Genomic DNA, 24,457 nt, shown 5'->3' with positions numbered 1-24,457 from the left:
AATCGGAGACTGGAGCCTCCGGAGGGGAAAGTCACATTGTAGCTTTGGGGGTGGGTATAATGGGGAATTGATCTGGAGGTTTCGGGGACTCTGCAGGAGCTGTTTTTTTGAGGTAGAGGCACCAAATTTTAAGTATAGTATCTAGTGCCTCTCCCCAAAGTACCCCCAAGTTTCAAAACGATTGGACCAGGGGGTCCAATTCTATGAGCCCCAAAAGAAGGTGCCCCTATCCTTCATTATTTCCTATGGAAGGAAGACATTTAAAAAGGTGTGCTGTCCCTTTAAATGTGATGGCCAGAACTCCCTTGGAGTTCAATTATGCTTGTCACGCCCTTTTTTCTGGCTCCGCCCCAATGTCTCCTGGCTCCACCCCAAAGTCCCCAGATATTTCTTGAATTGGACTTGGCAACCCTGCCACCAACACCAGGTTTCGAAGGAAATGAATGGAATTTTAATACAAGTTCTCGGCTTTCTCCTGCAGGCGACCGCCATGCATCCCAACTGTTTCATGAAAAGGGAGGAAGAGCTCTGCTTAGAGGACATCCGGAAACTGATGGCCTTGGCCCCGTTGAACGAATCGACTCCAGGTATGTTTGAGGGTGTGACCATTAATCAAATCTTTCCCTTCCAGATCTTTCAATATAATGGGTCAGGGGGAGGTAAGCAGGCTGCTTCTTTGTAGCAGGAACTCATTTGCATATTAGGCCACACCCTCATGATGTAGCCAGTCCTCCTAGTGCTTACAGTAGGTCCTGTAAGCTCTTGGAGGATTGGCTACACCAGGGAGGTGTGGCCCAATATGCAAAGGAGTTCCTGCTACAAAAAAAGCCTTGCCTGTTGAATCAATGCCAAATCCTAATTTTCAGTTCAGTTCAGTTTATTGTTACAGCCGTTGACCAGAACATTTTCGTCATCTAGAACAACCTGAAAAGTATCTTATAAACGGTCCCACAAAGAATCTGCATGTTAAAATTTGATGACTTGAGGGTTATAACAGTAAAAAAAAAATGTAAAAGATTATTATTTAACCCTTTAAACAGTTTTTAAAAGCCATTAAAAAAAAAAGATTTACAGTTTGACCTATTTGTCTCGCTTTTTGCCTTCTTTATAAATCATGATTCCAACAGAGGGAAACCCATCTGTAAACAGAATAAACCCCACTGAAAGAAGACCGACACGGGCTCTGTCCTGAGATTAATTTCATGAAACATTGTGTTTCCGAGAAGGAAACATCTTGCAAACTCCATAAGGGAACAGAGCTGTGGGAACAGGGGAGGAAGGTGGCTCAGTGGTAGAGCATCTGCTTGGGAAGCAGAAGGTCCCAGGTTCAATCCCTGGCAACTCCAAAAAAGGGTCCAGGCAAATAGGTGTGAAAAACCTCAGCTTGAGACCCTGGAGAGCCGCTGCCAGTCTGAGAAGACAATACTGACTTTGATGGACCCAGGGTCTGATTCAGTATAAGGCAGCTTCATATGTTCATATGGGTTGCAATTGGCTTAAAGATGCAATGTGTTTCTCATTGGGAAACACATCTAAGTGGAAACAGTCATCCTCTAAGGATGAGGTCTCTCAATGCCAACCAGCTTTCACTGCTGAAAGTTCTTTCTCACCCTACCCTGGCTTTGCCAGGTTAAGCTTGCGGTTTAAGGGACTGGCACAGAAGACTGGCTGGATTCCACTACCCCTAGTTTTGCATTTTCCATATGACCTCAGACGAGAGGTACCAGCTGAAAATTGGCAGGAGTCTAAAGGAGAAGGGACTGGGACGTTATGGAGGGGGGGGGGACTACATCAGCCCAGTAGCCTTACATCACTTCTGGGTTTTACCATCAAGTTTCCATGATTCCTAGATTGGTGTGATGTCACTTCTAACTTGATCTTGGAAGCTGATGCCCTACTGTCATGCGGACAGTGATTTTAAATTTTTTCTCCGAAAAAGCGGTGGCGGGCCGCAGAGTTTGCCTGGGGGAAGGTCTACCACTGTACCAAGCTGGAAATATTGGATCAGAAGGGTTTGATTCTCTGGGCAAGTCTCGCTCTCAGCAAGCTCTGCCACATCTGGAAGACATCTCCACAACGACCGATGCACCACGTATGCGCCCTTCTTTTCAGGACCCTTTGTTAAAAGCAGGGGTGGAATTCTAGCAGGGGCTCCTTTGCATATGAGGCCACGCCCCCCTGACGTAGCCAATCCTCCTGGAGCTTACAAGAAAGAGCCTCGTAAGCTCTCGGAGGATTGGCTACATCAGGGGTGTGTGGCCTAATATGCAAAGGAGGTCCTGCTAGAATTCCTTACAGGGCTCTTCGTACTGGGCCTGCTGGAAGCTCCAGGAGGATTGGCTACATCAGGGGTGTGTGGCCGAATATGCAAAGGAGGTCCTGCTAGAATTCCTTACAGGGCTCTTCGTACTGGGCCTGCTGGAAGCTCCAGGAGGATTGGCTACATCAGGGGTGTGTGGCCGAATATGCAAAGGAGCTCCTGCTAGAATTCCACCCCTGGTTAAAAGCAACAAGTTGCATGACCAACCTGTATACCTTGCTGGATTGAAGTCATCCAAATCCTTTTTGCAGTGCAGGTCCTTATGGGGACTCCGCGTATGGCATATGTCCAACCTGTGCTCCGTGAGCTGCACTGGCTTCCAGTGGAGAACGGGATCAGGTTCAAGGTTGTGGTATTAACCTTAAATGCCCTTGATGGTCAGGGACCCACATACCTTCAGGACTGCCTTTCCAGATATACTCCCCCCTGGAGACTGCTGTGCTTGCTTGACAAAAACCAGGGCTTTTTTGGGAGAAGGAATGCCCAGGAATGCAGTTCCAGCTGGCTTGGTGTCATGGGGTGTGGCCTAGTACGCAAATGAGTTTTTGCTGGGCTTTTGAGTCAGTTTGGTGAAGTGCATGGACTCTTTATCTGGGAGAACCGGGTTTGATTCCCCACTCCTCCACTTGCAGCTGCTGGAATGGCCTTGGGTCAGCCATAGTGGTTAAGTGAGCGGACTCTTATCTGGGAGAACCGGGTTTGATTCCCCACTCCTCCACTTGCAGCTGCTGGAATGGCCTTGGGTCAGCCATAGTGGTTAAATGTGCGGACTCTTATCTGGGAGAACAGGGTTTGATTCCCCACTCCTCCACTTGCAGCTGCTGGAATGGCCTTGGGTCAGCCATAGTGGTTAAGTGAGCGGACTCTTATCTGGGAGAACCGGGTTTGATTCCCCACTCCTCCACTTGCACCTGCCGGAATGGCCTTGGGTCAGCCATAGTGGTTAAGTGAGCGGACTCTTACCTGGGAGAACTGGGTTTGATTCCCCACTCCTCCACTTGCACCTGCCGGAATGGCCTTGGGTCAGCCATAGTGGTTAAGTGAGCGGACTCTTATCTGGGAGAACCGGGTTGGATTCCCCACTCCTCCACTTGCAGCTGCTGGAATGGCCTTGGGTCAGCCTGAGCTCTCACAGAGTTGTCCTTGAAAGGACAGCTGCTGTGAGAGCTCTCTCAGCCCCACCTACCCCACCAGGTGTCTGTTGTGGGGGAGAAAAAAAAACGGAGATTGTAAGCCACTCTGATTCAGAGAGAAGGGTGGGGTATAAATCTATGGTCTTCTTCTTCTCTTTACAAACAAGCCCTTTAGGAAATAATAATGATGTCAGGGGGTGTAGCCTAATATCCAAAGGAGTAACCTGCCAAGAACCTTCTAGCGGTCCCCTGCTTGAGAGGTGTCTGGCTGTCGTCAAACAGGGTAGGCTTGCCAATCCCCAGGTCCCAGCGGGGGTTCTTCCGCTTTCCCAGGCTGCTTCCCGCCCCCAGTCAGCTGGCTGGCAGGAGGAAGCCAAGCCCCCAAAGCCACCATGTGACTTTCCCCCTCTGGAGGCTCCAGTCTCCGATTGGAAAGGATTCCTCTTGGGATGGGGTGTCTGTGTTACTTGGAAGAAGTTGGCTGCAATTCGTGAATAGAGAGGCCAATCCCTCACTTCAGATTCACCAGAAACGGGGGTGGGGGAGGAACGTCTGCTGAGCATTTCATTATTCCCTATGTGGAGATTGATTCTCATAGGGTATAATGGGGAATTGATCTGGAGGTTTCGGGGGCTCCGGGGGAGTTGTTTTTTGAGTTAGAGGCACCAAATTTTCAGTATAGCATCTAGTTCCTCTCCCCAAAGTACCCCGCAAGTTTCAAAAGGATTGTACCAGGGGGTCCAATTCTATGAGCCCCAAAAGAAGGTGCCCCTATCCTTCATTATTTCCTATGGAAGGAAGACTTTTAAAAAGGTGTGTTGTCCCTTTAAATGTGATGGCCAGAACTCCCTTTAGAGTTCAATCATGCTTGTCACACCCTTGTTCCTGGCTCCGCCCCCAATGTCTCCTGTCTTCATCCCCAAAGTCCCCAGATATTTCTTGAATTGGACTTGGCAACCCTAAAACAGGGACGTGGCAGTTTTGGCCCTGCTCTCAACCTGGTGGAACACTCTCCGCCAAACAACTCCATGCCCTGTGGGACATAATGCAGTTCTGTGGGGCATATAAGGCAGGGATATCCTGCGAGGCACTTGATTGAGGACAGCGATTGTGTTCCATCTAGCTGGCACTCCTTTTTTTCCTCCTTCCCCACCCCCTTCTCTCTGCCTCCCCCACCATGACGCAGTAGCATATTTTAGGCAGTCTGTCACCATCTCAGTGCTCCAGGGCTTTTTTACAGCTAGGACTGCGAAGCCCCAGGTCTGAGTGGGGTAGGGTTGCCAATCCCCAGGTGGGGGCAGGGGATCCCCCGGTTTGGAGAACATCCCCCCGTTTCAGGGTCCTCAGAAAGCGGGGGGAGGGGAGGGAAATGTCTGCTGGGAACTCTGTTATTCCCTATGGAGATTTATTCCCATAGAAAATCATGGAGAATTGATCTGTGGGTATCTGGGGCTCGGGGCGGGTTGTTTTTTGGGGTAGAGGCACCAAATTTTCAGTACAGCATCTAGTGCCTCTCCCCAAAATACCCCCCAAGTTTCAAAAAGATTGGACCAGGGGGTCCAATTCTATGAGCCCCCCCCAAAAGGTGCCCCTATCCTTCATTACTTCCTATGGAAGGAAGGAATTGAAAAGGTGTGCCGTCCCTTTAAATGTGATGGCCAGAACTCCCTTTGGAGTTCAATTATGCTTGTCACAGCCTTGATCTTGGCCCCACCCCTAATGTCTCCTGGCTCCACCCCCAAAGTCCCCAGATATTTCTTGAATTGGACTTGGCAGCCCTAATCCTGGCTCCACCCCCAAAGTCTCCTGGCTCCACCCCCAAAGTCCCCAGATATTTCTTGAATTGGACTTGGCAACCCTAGAGTGGGGGATCCCCTGCCCCGGAGGTTCCCAACCTGCCAGTTCACATTGGGCCGGCAGGGGGAACCTCTCCCAATAGGCTTGCCAATCCCCAGGTCCCAGCGGGGGTTCTTCCGCTTTCCCAGGCTCCTTTCCGCCCCCAGTCAGCTGGCCGGCAGGGAAGAAGCCCCGCCCCCAGAGGACCATGTGCCTTTCCACCTCCGGAGGCTTCAGTTCCTGCTATAAAAAAGGCCTATTAGGCCACACCCCCTGATGCAGCCCATCCTCCTGGAGCTGACAGTAGGCCCGGACCGAGAGAGGTGAAGCTGCAATGTACCCGTAACCGGGCCTTCTCCTCTATAGCTCCGAGCCTATGGAACCAACTTCCAGAGGAAATGCGGGCCCTGGGGGATTGTGAACAGTTCCGCAGGGCCTGCAAGACCTTCCTCTTCCGACTGGCTTTCGCTGATGAAAATGGAAATTGCTAAGGAAACTGCCATCATAAAAAGTAAACATAGCATTAGCACTTTTACTAATTTAATTTAATCTAATTTTTAAAACTTAAGCAGATTTTTAATTAAAATGTTCATGATGTTTAAACGTAATTTTATCTATTTGTATAATTAAACCTGAATTATGTTGTTAGCCGCCCTGAGCCTGCTCCGGCGGGGAGGGCGGGAAACAAATAAAATTTTGTTGTTTGTTGTTGTTGTTGTTGTTGTACTAAGAGCCCTCTAAGCTCCTGGAGAATTGGCTACATCAGGGGGGCGTGGCCTAATATGCAAAGGAGTTCCTGCTTCAAAAAAAGCCCCGCCGGGGGATGCTATTTTAACTTGGTTCTGTTCTCTTAACGTTCTTATTCTGTCTGCTGCCCTGAGCTCCGCTCTCAGAGGGAGGGCAGTTTGCAAGCCAATAAATATATCAACAAATAAAACTTCTCATTAGCGGCTGAAAGAAATCAGGCTTATTGAACGCGACGACCAGTGGGGGAGGGAAGGTGGCGTTGGCTTGTTTCCTTTTTGGCAAAAAAAAAAAAAAAGCGACGTTGAAAGAACACCAAAGTACATGCCGGAGGCAGAGGTCAGAAGGGAGAGACGCCACCTGGGTTACAATCGGGGGCTTGCGAACGCTCGCAAGCTGCGAACGCTGCTCACAAACAGAACTGTTCGAAATGCCAAGGAAGGAGAGAGAGAAAAGAAAAGCTGTCCTGAAAACGTTCTCTGCTCAGCATCACAGACGAGGTTTGTTTGCGTAAATGTCTGGAGAGGAGAGACTCATACCGTGCATTGATGCGACTCCCCTTCTTCGGGAGCGTGTTTGAGGAATGAACAGATTTCCCCCCCGCATCCTGCTCCTTCATAGTTTTGGAATTTCCTTCTACCCCATGTTCTGCACCTCCTTCGTTCCCGTCAAACTAGGAAAATTTCCAAAATAAATTTGGGAGGAGATGGTGCGCCGTTTGCTACTGTGGTCAGTTCCTTTGTGTCGTTTAGGCATGCACATTGATAGGACCCCGAAAAACACCACCAGGATGTGATAAGATCATAAGAGAAGCCATGCTGGATCAGGCCAATGGCCCATCCAGTCCAACACTCTGTGTCACATAAGAACATAAGAGAGGCCATGTTGGATCAGGCCAATGGCCCATCCAGTCCAACACTCTGTGTCACATAAGAGAAGCCATGTTGGATCAGGCCAATGGGCCATTCAGTCCAACATTCTGAGTCACATAAGAACATAAGAGAAGCCATGTTGGATCAGGCCAATGGCCCATTCAGTCCAACACTCTATGTCACATAAGAGAAGCCATGTTGGATCAGGCCAATGGCCCATCCAGTCCAACACTCTGTGTCACATAAGAACATAAGAGAAGCCATGTTGGATCAGGCCAATGGCCCATCCAGTCCAACACTCTGTGTCACATAAGAACATAAGAGAGGCCATGTTGGATCAGGCCAATGGCCCATCCAGTCCAACACTCTGTGTCACATAAGAACATAAGAGAAGCCATGTTGGATCAGGCCAATGGCCCATCCAGTCCAACACTCTGTGTCACATAAGAACATAAGAGAAGCCATGTTGGATCAGGCCAATGGCCCATCCAGTCCAACACTCTGTGTCACATAAGAACATAAGAGAGGCCATGTTGGATCAGGCCAATGGCCCATTCAGTCCAACACTCTATGTCACATAAGAACATAAGAGAAGCCATGTTGGATCAGGCCAATGGCCCATCCAGTCCAACACTCTATGTCACATAAGAGAAGCCATGTTGGATCAGGCCAATGGGCCATTCAGTCCAACATTCTGAGTCACATAAGAACATAAGAGAAGCCATGTTGGATCAGGCCAATGGCCCATCCAGTCCAACACTCTGTGTCACATAAGAACATAAGAGAAGCCATGTTGGATCAGGCCAATGGCCCATCCAGTCCAACAGTCTGTGTCACACACAGTGGCCAATACACACACAAACACACTGTGGCTAATAGCCACTGATGGACCTCTGCTCCATAACCCCCACTTGAAGCTGGCTATGCTTGTAGCCGCCACCTCTTGTGGATGGGCCATTGGCCTGATCTAACATGGCCTCTCTTATGTGACCCAGAGTGTTGGACTGGATGGGCCATTGGCCTCATCCAACAGGGCTTCCCTTATGTTCTTATGTGACACAGTGTTGGACTGGATGGGCCACTGTCCTGATCCAATACGGCTTCTCTTATGTTCTTCTGTGACACAGAGTGTTGGACCGGATGGGCAATTGGCCTGATCCAACATGGCTTCTCTTATGTTCTTATGTGACACGGAGTGTTGGACTGGATGGGCCCTTGGCCTGATCCAACATGGCTTCTCTTATGTTCTTTTTTGACACAGAGTGTTGGACTGGATGAGCCCCTGACCTGATCCAACATGGCTTCCCTTATGTTCTTATGTGACACAGAGTGTTGGACTGGATGGGCCATTGGCCTGATCCAACATGGCCTCTCTTATGTTCTTATGTGACCCAGAGTGTTGGGCTGGATGGGCCATTGGCCTGATCCAACAGGGCTTCTCTTATGTTCTTATGTTCTCTTAGCCACAAGGTATAGATGGGACTCTCTGTCTGGGGCAAGCGATGGTCACACTAATTCAGTTTAGATCATTACCACAAAATGGCCCCCTCGAAGAAGCCATCAACAAAATGGCTGCTGGAGCTTACCTTCCTTCACCCAGTGAAGATCTTTGCGCTGTGGAGGCAGCTGCTGCCCAAGCAACATTTTTAAAAATCTGCAGCCAATCAGAAGCCTGGCTGTGCAAAAGCTCCACCTGACCCTGCCCACTTTCTAAAAGGCGCTTTGGAGGCACCAGGCGTTGTGGTGCCAGCGTACACCATGCTGGAGACCCCGGTTTAGGTGTTAATGGAGAAGTTTAAGCAAAAGCCATAGAGCAACGGCAGTCATTTTGCTCCGGCAGTATATAAATGGCTGCAACGGCAGCCGCCATAACATGCCAACCGGGCCATTAGGAGGATGGCTGAGGTAATGTTTGGAAAGCTTTCCCTCACCGACAGTGCCACAGAAATTTATTTTTAGAGCTGTCAAACCAGTTCATGGATGTTTAGTTAATAAATTGCCAGGCCTCAATGAGGGCTAAACTAGATGCGACGGGAAATGTGTTCCTGATGCTACAAATAGCAACACATCTCTCTCCCCCTACATCGTCTTGTTAGAAATTACCTATTTCTCAATTATTCTTTTTCCAGCCCTGCCCCACATCACTGGTTCCTGCACCAGGGTGGGGCGGGGGGCACAGAAAATGTCCACGTTTTTAGTTCACCTTTCTTTCAAGGAGTTTCGTTTCGCAAAAATGTAATTTAATTTAATTTAACCCCCCAAAAAAATTACCCTGCCTTTCTGCTCTTAAAAGGGCCACCAAGACCGCCAACACATTAAAATGTGCCTAATGATAAAATAGCATCTTGAAAAGCCGTTAAGACCAATCGGAATGGCACATCGTTAAAACAACAAAACATAGAGCAAGAAAACCGTTATTTCATTCGTGCCCTGGCTTTCTCTCTGAGGGCGAACCAAAGTGGCTTACATTGCTCTCCTCTCTTGTGGTTTATCTTCACAGCAACCCCCTGAGGTAGGTTAGGCTGAGAGAGCGTGGCTGGCCCATGGTCACCCAGCAAGCTTCCATGACATGGGTGGGGATTCGAACCCGAATCTCCCAGATGCATACATACAGAAACGATCATTTAAACATTGAACATGTAGGAAAGATCACTAGGGGAAAGCAAATGCAAATGCCATTGTATCTTCCCCACAAGAAGCCTGTGAGCTGGATAAGTCAGAGAGAGAGAGAGCGCTTAAGATCACATGACTAGACTAGGGTCTGGTTGGCTAATGACAGACCGGCACTTTGGGTCGACTCAGAGATGCCTCTGAAGTTGACCCAAGAAAACCCTCCAGATGGCAACATCTGCCGCCCGCCTAGGGTTGCCAAGTCCAATTCAAGAAATATCTGGGGACCTTGGGGGTGGAGCCAGGAGACATTAGGGGCGGAGCCAGGAGCAAGGGTGTGACAAGCATAAATGAACTCCAAGGGAGTTCTGGCCATCACATTTGAAGGGACGGCACACCTTTTCAATGCCTTCCTTCCATAGGAAATAATGAAGGATAGGGGCACCTTCTTTTGGGGCTCATAGAATTGGACCCCCTGGTCCAATCTTTTTGAAACCTGGGGGGTATTTTGGGGAGAGGCACTAGATGCTATACTGAAAATTTGGTGCCCCTACCCCAAAAAACAGCCCCCCCCCCAGAGCCCCAGATACCCACGGATGAATTCTCCATGATTTTCTATGGGAATAAATCTCCATAGGGAATAATAGAGTTCCCAGCAGATTTCCCTCCCCTCCCCTCCCCCCGCTTTCTGACAACCCTGAAGCGGGGGGGGGAGGGCCTCCAAACCGTGGGATCCCCTGCCCCCACCTGGGGATTGGCAACCCTACGCCCGCCCCTGTTCTGTACTCACCTTGTCCTCTGGGCCGATCCACCCGGCTCAAAAAGGCACCACTTCAAAAGTGGTACCTTTTCGCTATGGCGGCTCGCCATCTGGAAGGCTGGAGAGCACCTGAAAAGCGCCCAGGGAGCCATGAACAGGACGCATGAGCATTTCAGATGCTCCCTGGGCCCCTACAGTCCGCCCCTTTTCCCAAGAACCGTCTGGAAGCTCCGGGGTGCTCTATTTCTGGCCGGTTCTCTGTGGGGCGACTGCAAGCCGCTACAAACCGGCTGTCTGGTTTCAGCTGTTGAGTGGAGATTGGAACCTGGCTCTCTTTAAGTTGATGTTCTCGCTGCTACATTCAACTGGACCCAGGAACATCCAGGGCTTTCTTTGTAGCAGGAGCTGCTTTGCATATTAGGCCACACACCCCTGATGCAGCCAATCCCCCTGGAGCTTACATTAGGCCCTGTAAGAAGAGCCCTGGTAAGCTCCTGGAGAATTGGCTACATCAACGGGGTGTGTGGCCTAATATGCAAAGGAGTTTCTGCTACAAAAAGCCCTATTAGGCCACACCCTCTAATGTAGCCAATCCCCCTGGAGCTTACAGTAGGCCCTGTAAGAAGAGCCCTGTAAGCTCTTGGAGGATTGGCTACATCGAGGGGGTGTGTGGCCTAATATGCAAAGGAGTTCCTGCTACAAAAAGCCCTGTTAGGCCACACCCTCTAATGTAGCCAATCCCCCTGGAGCTTACAGTTGGCTCTGTAAAAAGAGCCCTGTAAGCTCCTGGAGGATTGGCTACATCGAGGGGGTGTGTGGCCTAATATGCAAAGGAGTTCCTGCTGCAAAAAAAGCCCTATTAGGCCACACCCCCTGATGTAGCCAATCCCCCTGGAGTTTACAGTAGGCCCTGTAAGAAGAGCCCTGTAAGCTCCTGGAGGATTGGCTACATCGAGGGGGTGTGTGGCCTAATATGCAGAGGAGTTCCTGCTACAAAAAGCCCTATTAGGCCACACCCTCTAATGTAGCCAATCCCCCTGGAGCTTACAGTAGGCCCTGTAAGAAGAGCCCTGTAAGCTCCTGGAGGATTGGCTACTTCGAGGGGGGGTGTGGCCTAATATGCAAAGGAGTTCCTGCTACAAAAAGCCCTATTAGGCCACACCCTCTAATGTAGCCAATCCCCCTGGAGCTTACAGTAGGCCCTGTAAGAAGAGCCCTGTAAGCTCCTGGAGGATTGGCTACTTCGAGGGGTGTGTGTGGCCTAATATGCAAAGGAGTTCCTGCTACAAAAAAAGCCCTATTAGGCCACACCCCCTGATGTAGCCAATCCCCCTGGAGCTTACAGTTGGCTCTGTAAAAAGAGCCCTGTAAGCTCCTGGAGGATTGGCTACATCGAGGGGGTGTGTGGCCTAATATGCAAAGGAGTTCCTGCTACAAAAAAAGCCCTATTAGGCCACACCCCCTGATGTAGCCAATCCCCCTGGAGTTTACAGTAGGCCCTGTAAGAAGAGCCCTGTAAGCTCCTGGAGGATTGGCTACTTCGAGGGGGGTGTGGCCTAATATGCAAAGGAGTTCCTGCTACAAAAAAGCCCTATTAGGCCACACCCCCTAATGTAGCCAACCCCCCTGGAGCTTACAGTAGGCCCTGTAATAAGAGCCCTGTAAGCTCCTGGAGGATTGGCTACATCAGGGGGGTGCGGCCTAATATGCAAAGGGAACATCTCTTCTGACACTGGGACATTTACGCGGGAGGAAGCTGGAGTGCCTGGATCAACATCTTAAACTCATATGATTGGTTGACTGAAACGGATTAAAATGACATGGATGAGGTGACTAGGAAGATTGAGCTCCTGGAAGATTGGCTGCAACAGGGAGGTGTGGCCTAATATGCAAAGGATTTCCCGCTGAGTTCCACAGGAGTTCCATACAACCCTGATGCAGCCAATCCTTCCGGAGCTTACAGTAGGCCCTGTGAGAAGAGCCCTGTCAGCTCTTGGAGGATTGGCTGCATCAGGGAGGTGTGGCCTAATATGCAAAGGATTTCCTGCTGAGTTCCACAGGAGTTCCAAACACCCCTGATGTAGCCAATCCTCCTGGAGCTTACAGTTGGCCCTGTACAAAGAGCCCTGTCAGCTCCTGGAAGATTGGCTGCATCAGGGAGGTGTGGCCTAATATGCAAAGGATTTCCTGCTGAGTTCCACAGGAGTTCCATACACCCCTGATGTAGCCAATTCTCCTGGAGCTTACAGTTGGCCCTGTACAAAGAGCCCTGTCAGCTCCTGGAAGATTGGCTGCAACAGGGAGGTGTGGCCTAATATGCAAAGGATTTCCCGCTGAGTTCCACAGGAGTTCCATACACCCCTGATGCAGCCAATCCTTCCGGAGCTTACGGTAGGCCCTGTGAGAAGAGCCCTGTCAGCTCTTGGAGGATTGGCTGCATCAGGGAGGTGTGGCCTAATATGCAAAGGATTTCCTGCTGAGTTCCACAGGAGTTCCAAACACCCCTGATGTAGCCAATCCTCCTGGAGCTTACAGTTGGCCCTGTACAAAGAGCCCTGTCAGCTCCTGGAAGATTGGCTGCATCAGGGAGGTGTGGCCTAATATGCAAAGGATTTCCTGCTGAGTTCCACAGGAGTTCCATACACCCCTGATGTAGCCAATTCTCCTGGAGCTTACAGTTGGCCCTGTACAAAGAGCCCTGTCAGCTCCTGGAAGATTGGCTGCAACAGGGAGGTGTGGCCTAATATGCAAAGGATTTCCCGCTGAGTTCCACAGGAGTTCCATACACCCCTGATGCAGCCAATCCTTCCGGAGCTTACAGTAGGCCCTGTACTAAGAGCCCTGTCAGCTCCTGGAAGATTGGCTGCAACAGGGAGGTGTGGCCTAATATGCAAAGGATTTCCCGCTGAGTTCCACAGGAGTTCCATACACCCCTGATCTAATCAATCCTCCAAAAGCTTACAGTAGACCCTGTACTAAGAGCCCTGTGAGCTCCTGGAGGATTGGCTGCATCAGGTGGGTGTGGCCTAATATGCAAAGGAGTTCCTGCTAAAAAAAAAAAAGCTCTGGCAAAATGTCATCTGTTAATAATCAGGTCTTTAAAGCCAAGGCGCTCGGTCGCCTGCTGGTTTGACTTGCCGCTGGCTTGAAAGCGGTGACCATCCCAGTTGAATGTTCGACACGCGGTTCGCACGTTCCCGAACAGTTCTAAGCCATTCGATTGCAGAAAAGCTCTTTATGTGATCGCCTGCTTTTCAGCACTTGCTTCCTTCCCTCCGGGCCATCCGCTCTCCTTGCCGCCGCCTCGTCTGACAGCCGATGATACTAAATTGGGAGGGGTTGCAAATGCAGTAGAAGACAGAGACAGGATGACCTGGACAGGCTGGAAAACTGGGCTAAAACCGATACAGTGAATTTCAACAGGGATAAATGTAAAGTTCTGCAATTCGGTAGGAAAAATCCCATGCATAGTTATAGGATGGGAGAGACGCGTCTTAGCAGTATTATGTGCGAAAAGGATCTCGGGGTCTTCGTGGATCATATGCTGAACGTGAGTCGACAGCGTGATGCGGTGGCTAAAAAGGCAAATGCAATTTTGGGCTGCATCAACAGAAGTCTAGTGTCCAGATCACGTGATGTGATGGTATTGCTTTACTCTGCTCTGGTAAGACCTCACCTGGAGCACTGTGTTCAGTTTTGGGCACCACATTTTAAGAAGGATATAGACAAGCTGGAACGGGTCCAGAGGAGGGCGACAAAGATGGTGAGGGGTCTGGAGACCAAGTCCTATGAGGAAAGATTGAAGGAGCTGGGGATGTTTAGCCTGGAGAGGAGGCGGCTGGGAGGAGATATGATCACCATCTTCAAGTACTTGAAGGGCTGTCATGTAGAGGATGGTGTGGATTTGTTTTCTGTGGCCCCGGAAGGTAGGAGCAGAACCAATGGGTTGAAATTAAATCAAAAGAGTTTCCAGCTCAACATTAGGAAGAACTTCCTGACCGTTAGAGCAATTTCTCAGTGGAACAGGCTTCCTTCCATAGGAAATAATGAAGGATAGGGGCACCTTCTTTTGGGGCTCATAGAATTGGACCCCCTGGTCCAATCTTTTTGAAACTTGGGGGGGTATTTTGGGGAGAGGCACTAGATGCTATACTGAAAATTTGGTGCCTCTATCCCAAAAAGCAGCCCCACCAGAGCCCCAGATACCCACGGTTCAATTCTCCATGATTTTCTATGGGAATAAATCTCCATTGGGAATAACAGAGTTCCCAGAAGACATTTCCTTCCCCTCCCCCCGCTTTCTGACGACCCTGAAAGGGGGGGGGCTCCAAACCGGGGGATCCCCTGCCCCCACCTGGGGATTGGCAACCCTAGATAACATCCAGTTCACCAATCAATCAGTAGATAAATAAATAAATAAAAAACATTAAGGAAGGATAAATTAACTGATAATTGGGCTAGAATTTTTGACTTTTCAGCTAAGAATAATGCCTTGCTCCATCCCAAGCCAAATGAAAGGGAATATTTAAATAAAAAGAGAAAGAAGGGTTAGAAAGAACTATAGTGAGAGAAACTGAAGGTAAATGCGTTCATGGAGAGCCAGTTTGGTGTAGTGGTTAAGTGTGCGGACTCTTATCTGGGAGAACCGGGTTTGATTCCCCACTCCTCTACTTGCACCTGCTGGAATGGCCTTGGGTCAGCCATAGCTCTGGCAGAGGTTGTCCTTGAAAGGGCAGATGCTGGGAGAGCCCTCTCAGCCCCACCCACCTCACAGGGTGTCTGTTGTGGGGAAGGATTGTGAGCCGCTCTGAGACTCTTCGGAGTGGAGGGTGGGATATAAATCCAATATCTTCTTCTTCTTCTTCTTCTTCTTCTTCTTCTTCTTCTTCTTCTTCTTCTTCTTCTTCTTCTTCTTCTTCTTCTTCTTCTTCTTCTTCTTCTTCTTCTTCTTCTTCTTCTTCTTCTTCTTCCTCGGGAGGTGGTGGGCTCTCCTTCCCTGGAGGTTTTTAAACAGAAGCTAGAGGGCCATCTGCCAGCAATGAAGATCCTGTGAATTTAGGGGGAGGTATTTGTGGGTTTCCTGCATTGTGCAGGGGGTTGGACTAGATGACCCTGGAGGTCCTTTACATCTCTATGATTCTAGTCTTCGCTCCCATGTTCGTCCTTGCTGCACAAATAGCTCGCGAACACCGGGTTCACTAACTGCCAGCCTTCCATTGTGAACCCTTCTGTCGTTTCTTGTTTAGCCAGTCCCTTTATCGCCATCTGCTCCTACTGACAATACCGTTTAGTTTATGTGTCCCATCTTGGCCCATGATCTGGCCCCTCGCCCAGCGCTTCTGTAGCAGGAATTGAATAGGGATAGCATCGAGATAGTGCCCCTATGGGGGACAGTGTCTGTCGGGCTAATCCCCTACCCAGCTGCATTGCCCCAGATGCCTGCCAAGAATTAATTCCATCCTCTGATCTGAGTAGAGCTGAGGGAAATAAGAAAAGCGCGCGGAACGGCTGTGAATGGACGGGAGATTGATGAGGCATCGCGACAAAAGGGCCAGGCAAGCTTCTCGCCTGCTGCCTCTGAGCAGCCGTGAGGCTCCGTCTTTCTGGAGAGCACGAAGCATTTTTCAGAGCACACATCTGTGGAATCGTCTCTCCCACGGCACTTGGCAAAGCGAAACCCGATCGCTCGTTTGCCTCTCCTCAACCCACATAACACACATGCTCCTATCTTCTGCTGATTTCATAGAATCACAGAATCATAGAGTTGGAAGGGACCACCAGGGTCATCAAGTTCAACCCCCTGCACAATGCAGGAAACTCACAAACACCTCCCCCTAAATTCACAGGATCTTAGAATCCTAGAATCATAGAGTTGGAAGGGACCTCCAGGGTCATCTAGTCCAACCCCCTGCACAATGCAGGAAACACACAGACACCTCCCCCTAAATTCACAGGATCTTAGAATCCTAGAATCATAGAGTTGGAAGGGACCTCCAGGGTCATCTAGTCCAACCTCCTGCACAATGCAGGAAACTCACAAACACCTCCCCCTAAATTCACAGGATCTTAGAATCCTAGAGTGGGAAGGGACCTCCAGGGTCATCTAGTCCAACCCCCTGCACAATGCAGGAAACACACAGACAGCTCCTCCTAAATTCACAGGATCTTAGAATCCTAGAATCATAGAGTTGGAAGGGACCTCCAGGGTCATCTAGTCCAACCTCCTGCACAATGCAGGAAACCCAAAAACAGCTCCCCCTAAATTCACAGGATCTTAGAATCCTAGAATCATAGAGTTGGAAGGGACCTCCAGGGACATCTAGTCCAACCCCCTGCACAATGCAGGAAACACACAGACACCTCCCCCTAAATTCACAGGATCTTAGAATCCTAGAATCATAGAGTTGGAAGGGACCTCCAGGGCATCTAGTCCAACCCCCTGCACAATGCAGGAAACACACAGACACCTCCCCCTAAATTCACAGGATCTTAGAATCCTAGAATCATAGAGCTGGACGGGACCACCAAGGTCATCAAGTTCAACCCCCTGCATAATTCAGGAAACTCACAAATACCTCCCCCTAAATCCACAGGATCTTCTGATTTCTGGGACTCAGTTGATCTTCCAAAGCTTGGTGGGGGGTTTAGACGGCCCTCAGGTCAGAGTTTTACAAAATCTGGCTGAATAGTCTGACAAATTTTATTAGGTCACATGAATTTACATATATCTCCGTCAGGGACTGTAGTGTTATTGATTATATTTTAATCTCCCTCTCCTTTATGCCTTATGTCTCTAGCTTTATAGTCAGAGTGACCATTTACCCCTGATACGTGTCTTTGACACTAATCGGAATTTTACATCAGCTGTGACTCAGGATGTGGAATTTCTGCCAAAGATTTTTTGATCTCCGGACTTAGACCAAAAGATTCTAAAATTATTGAAATCAAACACCAGTTTGGGCTATAAGTCTGCATTAATAAATTCTCCCAATCCATTAGAGGCAATACAGATTTGGGGTAATTTATTAAATTTCATGACTGAATCCTTAAAACAGGAACCTAGAAGGACCACATCTAAACAAGCAGTGAAATCCCAAACTGCTCTATGGTTTGATGGAGAATATAGGAATATAAAAGCTCAGCTATGCTCTATTTATTGCAAATTCTGCCATTCTGTAGCCACTTGCTTACCAGTGGGGTACCAAGATACTTAAAAACCACTTACGCCATCTTATAAGGGTGGCCCTCAGGAGAGACTCCAGCGCTCATGGGGCATGGGCAATCCCAAAGTAGGTCAGTTGGAAATGAGTTCCTTGTTGAAAAGTGGATGATTTAGGGGAGGGTCATAAGAGAGGTTTACTGAATTATATGAAGAACAGGTCTATCAAGACAGATTTTTTTTTCTTGCACAAAACATTTGGAAGGGGCTGGCCTTAACACAAAGCAGGTGAACTATGGAAGCCGGGTGAGATGGCTGCAGATTAGGGAATCCCCTATTGAAATGCTTCTCTAATTGACCCCTTCCCCCCAAAAGACCCCTTGCAAGTAGAATAAATATCTGGAGCAGAGGTCCATCAGTGGCTATTAGCCACAGCGTATTGATGGAACTCTCTGTCTGGGGCAATGATGCTCTGTATTCTTGGTGCTTGGGGGGTCAACAGTGGGAGGGCTTCTAGTGTCCTGGCACCACTGATGGACCTTCTGACGGAACCTGGATTTTTTGACTACTGTGTGACACAGAGTGTTGGACTGGATGGGCCATTGGCCTAATCCAGCATGGCTTCTCTTAAGTTCTTATGTGACACAGAGTGTTGGACTGGATGGGCCACTGGCCTGATCCAACATGGCTTCTCTTATGTTCTTCTGTGACACAGAGTGTTGGACTGGATGGGCCATTGGCCTAATCCAGCATGGCTTCTCTTAAATTCTTATGTGACACAGAGTGTTGGACTGGATGGGCCACTGGCCTGATCCAACATGGCTTCTCTTATGTTCTTATGTGACACAGAGTGTTGGAAGGATGGGCCATTGGCCTAATCCAACATAGCTTCTCTTCTGTCCTTATGTGATACAGAGTGTTGGACTAGATGGGCCATTGGCCTGACCCAACATGGCTTTTCTTATGTTCTTATGTGACACAGAGTGTTGGACTGGATGGGCTAGTGGCCTGATCCAGCATAGCTTCTCTTATGTTCTTATGTCTGAGGCAGTGATGCTCTGTATTCTTGGTGCTTGGGGGGGCAACAGTGGGAGGGCTTCTAGTGTCCTGGCACCATTAATGGACCTCCTGATGGCACCTGGGTTTTTTGACTACTGTGTGACACAGAGAGTTGGACTGGATGGGCCATTGGCCTATCCAGCATGGCTTCTCTTATGTTCTTATGTCTGGGGCTGTGATGCTCTGTATTCTTGGTGCCTGGGGGGCGGGCAACAGTGGGAGGGTTTCTAGTGTCCTGGCACTACTGGTAGACCTCCCACAGCAGCTCTTCCTCGGCTCTGCCTCCTAGGAAAAGAACACCCCCTTCCTGGGCTTGGCCCTTTTATCTTCTCCTCCCAAGGCCCACCCCTCTCTGGTCTAGTTTCCCTCCAAAATCTGGCCACCCAATCAGAAAGACAGGAGGGATCCTGGGAAATGTAAGCTCTTCCCCGTAACTCCTAAGCAGGCTTCCCTGGGGCCTGCAGGCCTCACTGGGCCCAGGATTATGACACCTCAAGATTCTGCGGTCTCATTCCCCTGCACGCGAAGAATGTGAGGTTCAGCGATTGGTATCCGATTCTGGACTAGGGTTGCCAAGTCCAATTCAAGAAATATCTGGGGACTTTGGGGGTGGAGCCAGGAGACTTTGGGGGTGGAGCCAGGATCGAGGCTGTGACAAGCATAATTGAATTCCAAAGGGAGTTCTGGCCCTCACACTTAAAGGGACGGCACACCTTTTCAATTCCTTCCTTCCATAGGAAATAATGAAGGATAGAGGCACCTTCTTTTGGGGCTCATAGAATTGGACCCCCTGGTCCAATCGTTTTGAAACTTGGGGGGTATTTTGGGGAGAGGCACTAGATGCTATACAGAAAATTTGGTGCCCCTACCCCAAAAAACAGCCCCCCCAGAGCCTCAGATACCTGCGGATCAATTTTCCATGGTTTTCTATGGGAATAAATCTCCCTAGGGAATAATAGAGTTCCCAGCAGACATTTCCCTCCCCTCCCCCCGCTTTCTGATGACCCTGAAGCGGGGGGAGGGACTCCAAACCGGGGGATCCCCTGCCCCCACCTGGGGATTGGCAACCCTATTCTGGACAGGCAAGAGGGAGTGTTTTGCCAACGGCAGATTATCTTGGAATTCATTGTCAGAGATTCTGCGGCAGCCGCGAAAGCCATCTAAAAGGAGACTGATTAATGGAAGACGGGCCAATCGAGGGTTATTAGCCGTTTTTGTGAAATGGTGGTATACTATAATTATCAGATGCCAGTGTTTATAATTAAGGAGGGCATGAATAAAAAGAGTTGTTTTTAAGAGACTGGCTTGGCTCCAGCGATGCGCAAGTGGGAGCACAAATAGTTCTTGGACAACGTCTTGCTCTTTCCTCCCTACGGACTGTGGTTTTTCTGTATACTGTGGTGTTTCTTGCAAGTGGGAACACAAGCAGGGGATATGGTTCGTCTCACTTCGTTTAGGGATTTATCATGGTCTTTCCCCCTGCATTTCTGCCGCCAGAAGATCTCTCTTGCAAGCAGAAATTTTGCGCCGGACCCAATCTGCAGTTTCTGGTCACTGCATACGTATGAACAAAGTTTACCGAAAATAGTGATAAGTTTTTAATACGTATGACACGGGCTCTTTTTTCGAGCAGGAGCTCCTCGGCATATTAGGCCACGCCCCCCCCGATGTACCGCAGTACTGTGATCTGAACTCTCTGCTCACGACCTGAGTTCGATTCCGGCGGAAGCTGGATTCAGGGAGCCGGCTCAAGGTTTACTCAGCCCTCCGTCCTTCCAAGGTCGGTAAAATGAGTACCCAGCTTGCTGGGGGGGAAGTGTAGATGACTGGGGAAGGCAATGGCAAACCACCCCGTAAAAAGTCTGCCGTAAAAACGTGAAAACAACATCACCCCAGAGTCAGAAACGACTGGTGAAACCAGGGGACCTTTTCTTTCCTTTCCCCCTGATATAGCCAATCCTCTAAGAGCTTAGAGGGCTCTTCGTACAGGGCCTACTGTAAGCTCCAAGAGGATTGGCTACATCAGGGGGGGCACGGTTAGGGTTGCCAATCCCCAGGTGGGGGCAGGGGATCCCCCGGTTTGGAGGCCCTCCCCCCGCTTCAGGGTCATCAGAAAGCAGGGGGAGGGGAGGGAAATGTCTGCTGGGAACTCTGTTATTCCCTATGGAGATTTATTCCCATAGAAAATCATGGAGAATTGATCCACGGGTATCTGGGGCTCTGGGGGGGCTGTTTTTTGGGGTAGAGGCACCGAATTTTCAGTATAGCATCTAGTGCCTCTCCCAAAAATACCCCCCAAGTTTCAAAAAATTGGACCAGGGGGTCCAATTCTGTGGGCCCCAAAAAGAAGGCGCCCCTATCCATTATTTCATATGGAAGGAAGGCATTGAAAAGGTGTGCCGTCCCTTTCAATGTGATGGCCAGAACTCCCTTTGGAGTTCAATGATGCTTGTCACAGGCTTGATCTTGGCTCCACCCCAATGTCTCCTGGCTCCACCCCCAAAGTCTCCTGGCTCCACCCCCAAAGTCCCCAGATATTTATTGAATTGGACTTGGCAACCCTAGGCACGGTCTAATATGCAGAGGAGCTACTGCGAGAAAAAGAGCCCTACATACGACTGGCTGCCGGAGACCATGGGGTTTTTTTCCCTAGAAAAGTCCAACCGTAACTGATTTGCATATTAGAGATCGTGGGAAGTGATGTCACCCGTTCAGTAGTTCTGCCTATTGACACAGAACGGTACCATGCCATGACCTGCATTTCATGGATGTCTGTTCTCACACAGCCCTACGAGATACCTTGTTTCACTGCCCCGCCCCCCGACACGGCTGGAGAGAGAGAGTCACATGTGGCGGAGTTAGGGTTGCCAAGTCCAATTCAAGAAATGTCTGGGGACTTTGGGGGTGGAGTCAGGAGACATTGGGGGCGGAGCCAGGAACAAGGGTGTGACAAGCATAATTGAACTCCAAGGGAGTTCCGGCCATCACATTTAAAGGCACAGCACACCTTTTTAAATGCCTTCCTTCCATAGGAAATAATGAAGGATAGGCGCACCTTCTTTGGGGGCTCATAGAATTGGACCCCCCGGTTTTGAAATTTGGGGGGTACTTTGGGGAGAGGCACTAGATATTATACTGAAAATCTGGTGCCTCTACCTCAAAAAACAGCTCCTCCAGAGCCCCCGAAACCTCCAGATCAATTCAATTCCACATTATACCTTATGAGAATCGATCTCCGCATAGGGAATAACGAAGTGCTCAGCAGACGTTCCACCCTGCCCACCGGTTTCTGGTGACTCTGAAGCGAGGGATTGGCCTCTCTACTCATGAGTTGCAGCCAACTTCCTCCAAGTAACACAGACACCCCATCCCAAGAGGAAGCCTTTCCAATGGGAGACTGGAGCCTCTGGAGGGGGAATATCACATGGTGGCTTTGTGGGCGGGGCTTCCCCCCGCCGCCCAGCTGACTGGGGGCGGGAAGGAGCTTGGGAAAGCGGAAGAACCCCCACTGGGACCTGGGGATTGGCAAGCCTAGGTGGAGTGGGCAGCGGCAGCTTCTCCCGGGAGGGGGTGCTTGTGGGTGGATCTGTGTCTCTTGCTTTCTTCGCAAGCCCGTAGGAGTCTAGGACCACGTGGCTGCCTACTGCATTCCCTCTGCTGGAGACCTGTTTTTGACCCGGAGCCCTGGCCAGCAAGCCAGAACTGCGTTCCTGTGCATCCCTGCTCAAAAAAAGCCCTGCTGGAGTCCAAACAGTACACTCGGTCGCTGAACTCTGGTAGAAGAAGAAGAAGATGATGATGAAGAAGAAGATATTGGATTTATATCCCGCCCTCTACTCCGAAGAGTCTCAGAGCGGCTCACAATCTCCTTTACCTTCCTCCCCCACAACAGACACCCTGTGAGATGGGTGGGGCTGAGAGGGCTCTCACAGCAGCTGCCCTTTCAAGGACAACCTCTGCCAGAGCTATGGCTGACCCAAGGCCATGCTAGCAGGTGCAAGTGGAGGAATGGGCAATCAAACCCGGTTCTCCCAGATAAGAGTCCGCACACTTAACCACTACACCAAACTGGCTCTCCAATGGTTGGGGCTGATGGGAGTTGTAGGCAGAAAACATCTGGAGAGCTGCCGTTGGCCACCCCTGTTTTGTTTGCTTCCATGTTTATGTAGCTGAACATTCTTGCAAATTGTTCTTGAACGTGCACCCCAACACATATTATCCATTGATAGCAGTTGATGACTGCTTTTAGTCTCTCTCTCTCGGTCTCTGGAGCTTCTTCACCCTAAGGGTGATTAACACATGGAATTCACTGCCACAGGAGGTGGTGGCAGCTACGAGCATAGACGGTTTCAAGAGGGGATTGGATCAACATATGGAGCAGAGGTCCATCAGTGGCTGTTAGCCACAAGATATAGACGAAACTCTCTGTCTGGGGCAGTGATGCTCTGTATCCTTGGTGCTTTTGGGGGGAGCAGAGTGGGAGGGCTTCTAGTGTCCTGCCCCCACTGATGGACCTCTTGATGGCACCTGTTTTTTTGGGGGGGGGGTTGCCGTTGTGTGACACAGAGTGTTGGACTGGATGGGCCACTGGCCTGATCCAACATGGCTTCTCTTATGTTCTTATGTGACACAGAGTGTTGGACTGGATGGGCCACTGGCCTGATCCAACAGGGCTTCTCTTATGTTCTTATGTGACACAGAGTGTTGGACTGGATGGGCCACTGGCCTGATCCAACAGGGCTTCTCTTACGTTCTTATGTGACACAGAGTGTTGGACTGGATGGGCCACTGGCCTGATCCAACACGGCTTCTCTTATGGTCTTATGTGACACAGAGTGTTGGACTGGATGGGCCATTGGCCTGATCCAACATGGCTTCTCTTATGTTCTTATGTGACACAGAGTGTTGGACTGGATGGGCCATTGGCCTGATCCAACATGGCTTCTCTTATGTTCTTATGAGCTTACAGTAGGTCGTGTGCTAAGAGCCCTGTACGCTCTTGGAGGATTGGCTACATCAGGCGTGTGCGGCTTAATATGCCAAGGAGTTCCTGCAGAAAAAAAAAATCCCTGTGTATGATTCTGTTGCTGCTCTCCTCCAGGGCTGTTCTTTTCTGGTTCACTGTGCTCCCTATTTGATATGCATACCTGAAAGGCCAGGCAAGCCCCAATCCTGGCCTGCAGAAGCATGCTCCGTCCTCTCTGTAGTCAAGACCAGCAACCGTTTCCCCGTGTTCCTAGCCTTACCCACCATGTAGCGTTTCCATGCACCGCTGAAATTCCTGTGGGTACAGAAGTGCTTTTCGATCGCAGTTTGCACCTGTTCCAGCTTTCCACACTGGTCTCACAGCTGTCTGCAGGGATCAGCTAGGGACGACGTGGGCCAGGAACACCTGGCCTTTATAGAGGGCGTAAAGCCCACAGATGGGATTTTCTTTCCCAAGCCGAAACAATCGTTTCGCAAAATCATCCACACAATGAAATGGTAGACACTTGCGTTTGTTATTGTTCCTTCAACGCTAATGGGTTGCTTTGATTGATTAAACACTTCAGATGTCTGTTTTGCTGCATTTCTCTTTGCATCACGATTTTTCCTGATATATATATTATTATTACTATTATTGTTGTTGTTGCTGCTACTACTGCTTCTGCTACTACTACTACTACTATTAATTGAGATGGGGTACAGAAAAGCAAAGAAGGAAGGAAGGAAGGAATTATAAGTATCGAATTTATCTGTTATTTGTTCATCGTAAGGACAAATAGCATCAGGTTAAGTCTAAAACATAACCATTTAAGATACCTACTATTCAATCATTTCTACATACTGTAGATATTGGATTTATAACTCCGAAGAGTCTCAGAGCGGCTCACAATCTCCTTTACCTTCCTCCCCCACAGTAGACACCCTGTGAGGTAGATGAAGATATTGGATTTATATCCCGCCCTCCACTCCGAAGACTCT

At 49.5% G+C, this 24,457-nt stretch overlaps 1 protein-coding gene across 1 annotated transcript in view; it reads left to right on the top strand.

The window, feature by feature from the left end:
• Window positions 1–486: 486 nt before the first annotated feature.
• ADCYAP1R1 (ADCYAP receptor type I) overlaps window positions 487–24,457 on the top strand; it is a 135,463-nt gene continuing 111,492 nt past the window's right edge. The window contains exon 1 of the mRNA XM_060248019.1: window positions 487–587. Coding sequence (XP_060104002.1) covers window positions 491–587 — 97 coding nt within the window. The 5' untranslated portion in view covers window positions 487–490. The remainder of the gene's footprint in view (window positions 588–24,457) is intronic.

This window comes from Heteronotia binoei, chromosome 10 (assembly GCF_032191835.1).
Source record: "Heteronotia binoei isolate CCM8104 ecotype False Entrance Well chromosome 10, APGP_CSIRO_Hbin_v1, whole genome shotgun sequence".
Lineage (NCBI taxonomy): Eukaryota > Metazoa > Chordata > Lepidosauria > Squamata > Gekkonidae > Heteronotia > Heteronotia binoei.
This window is presented reverse-complemented; position numbering and strand designations above follow the sequence as displayed.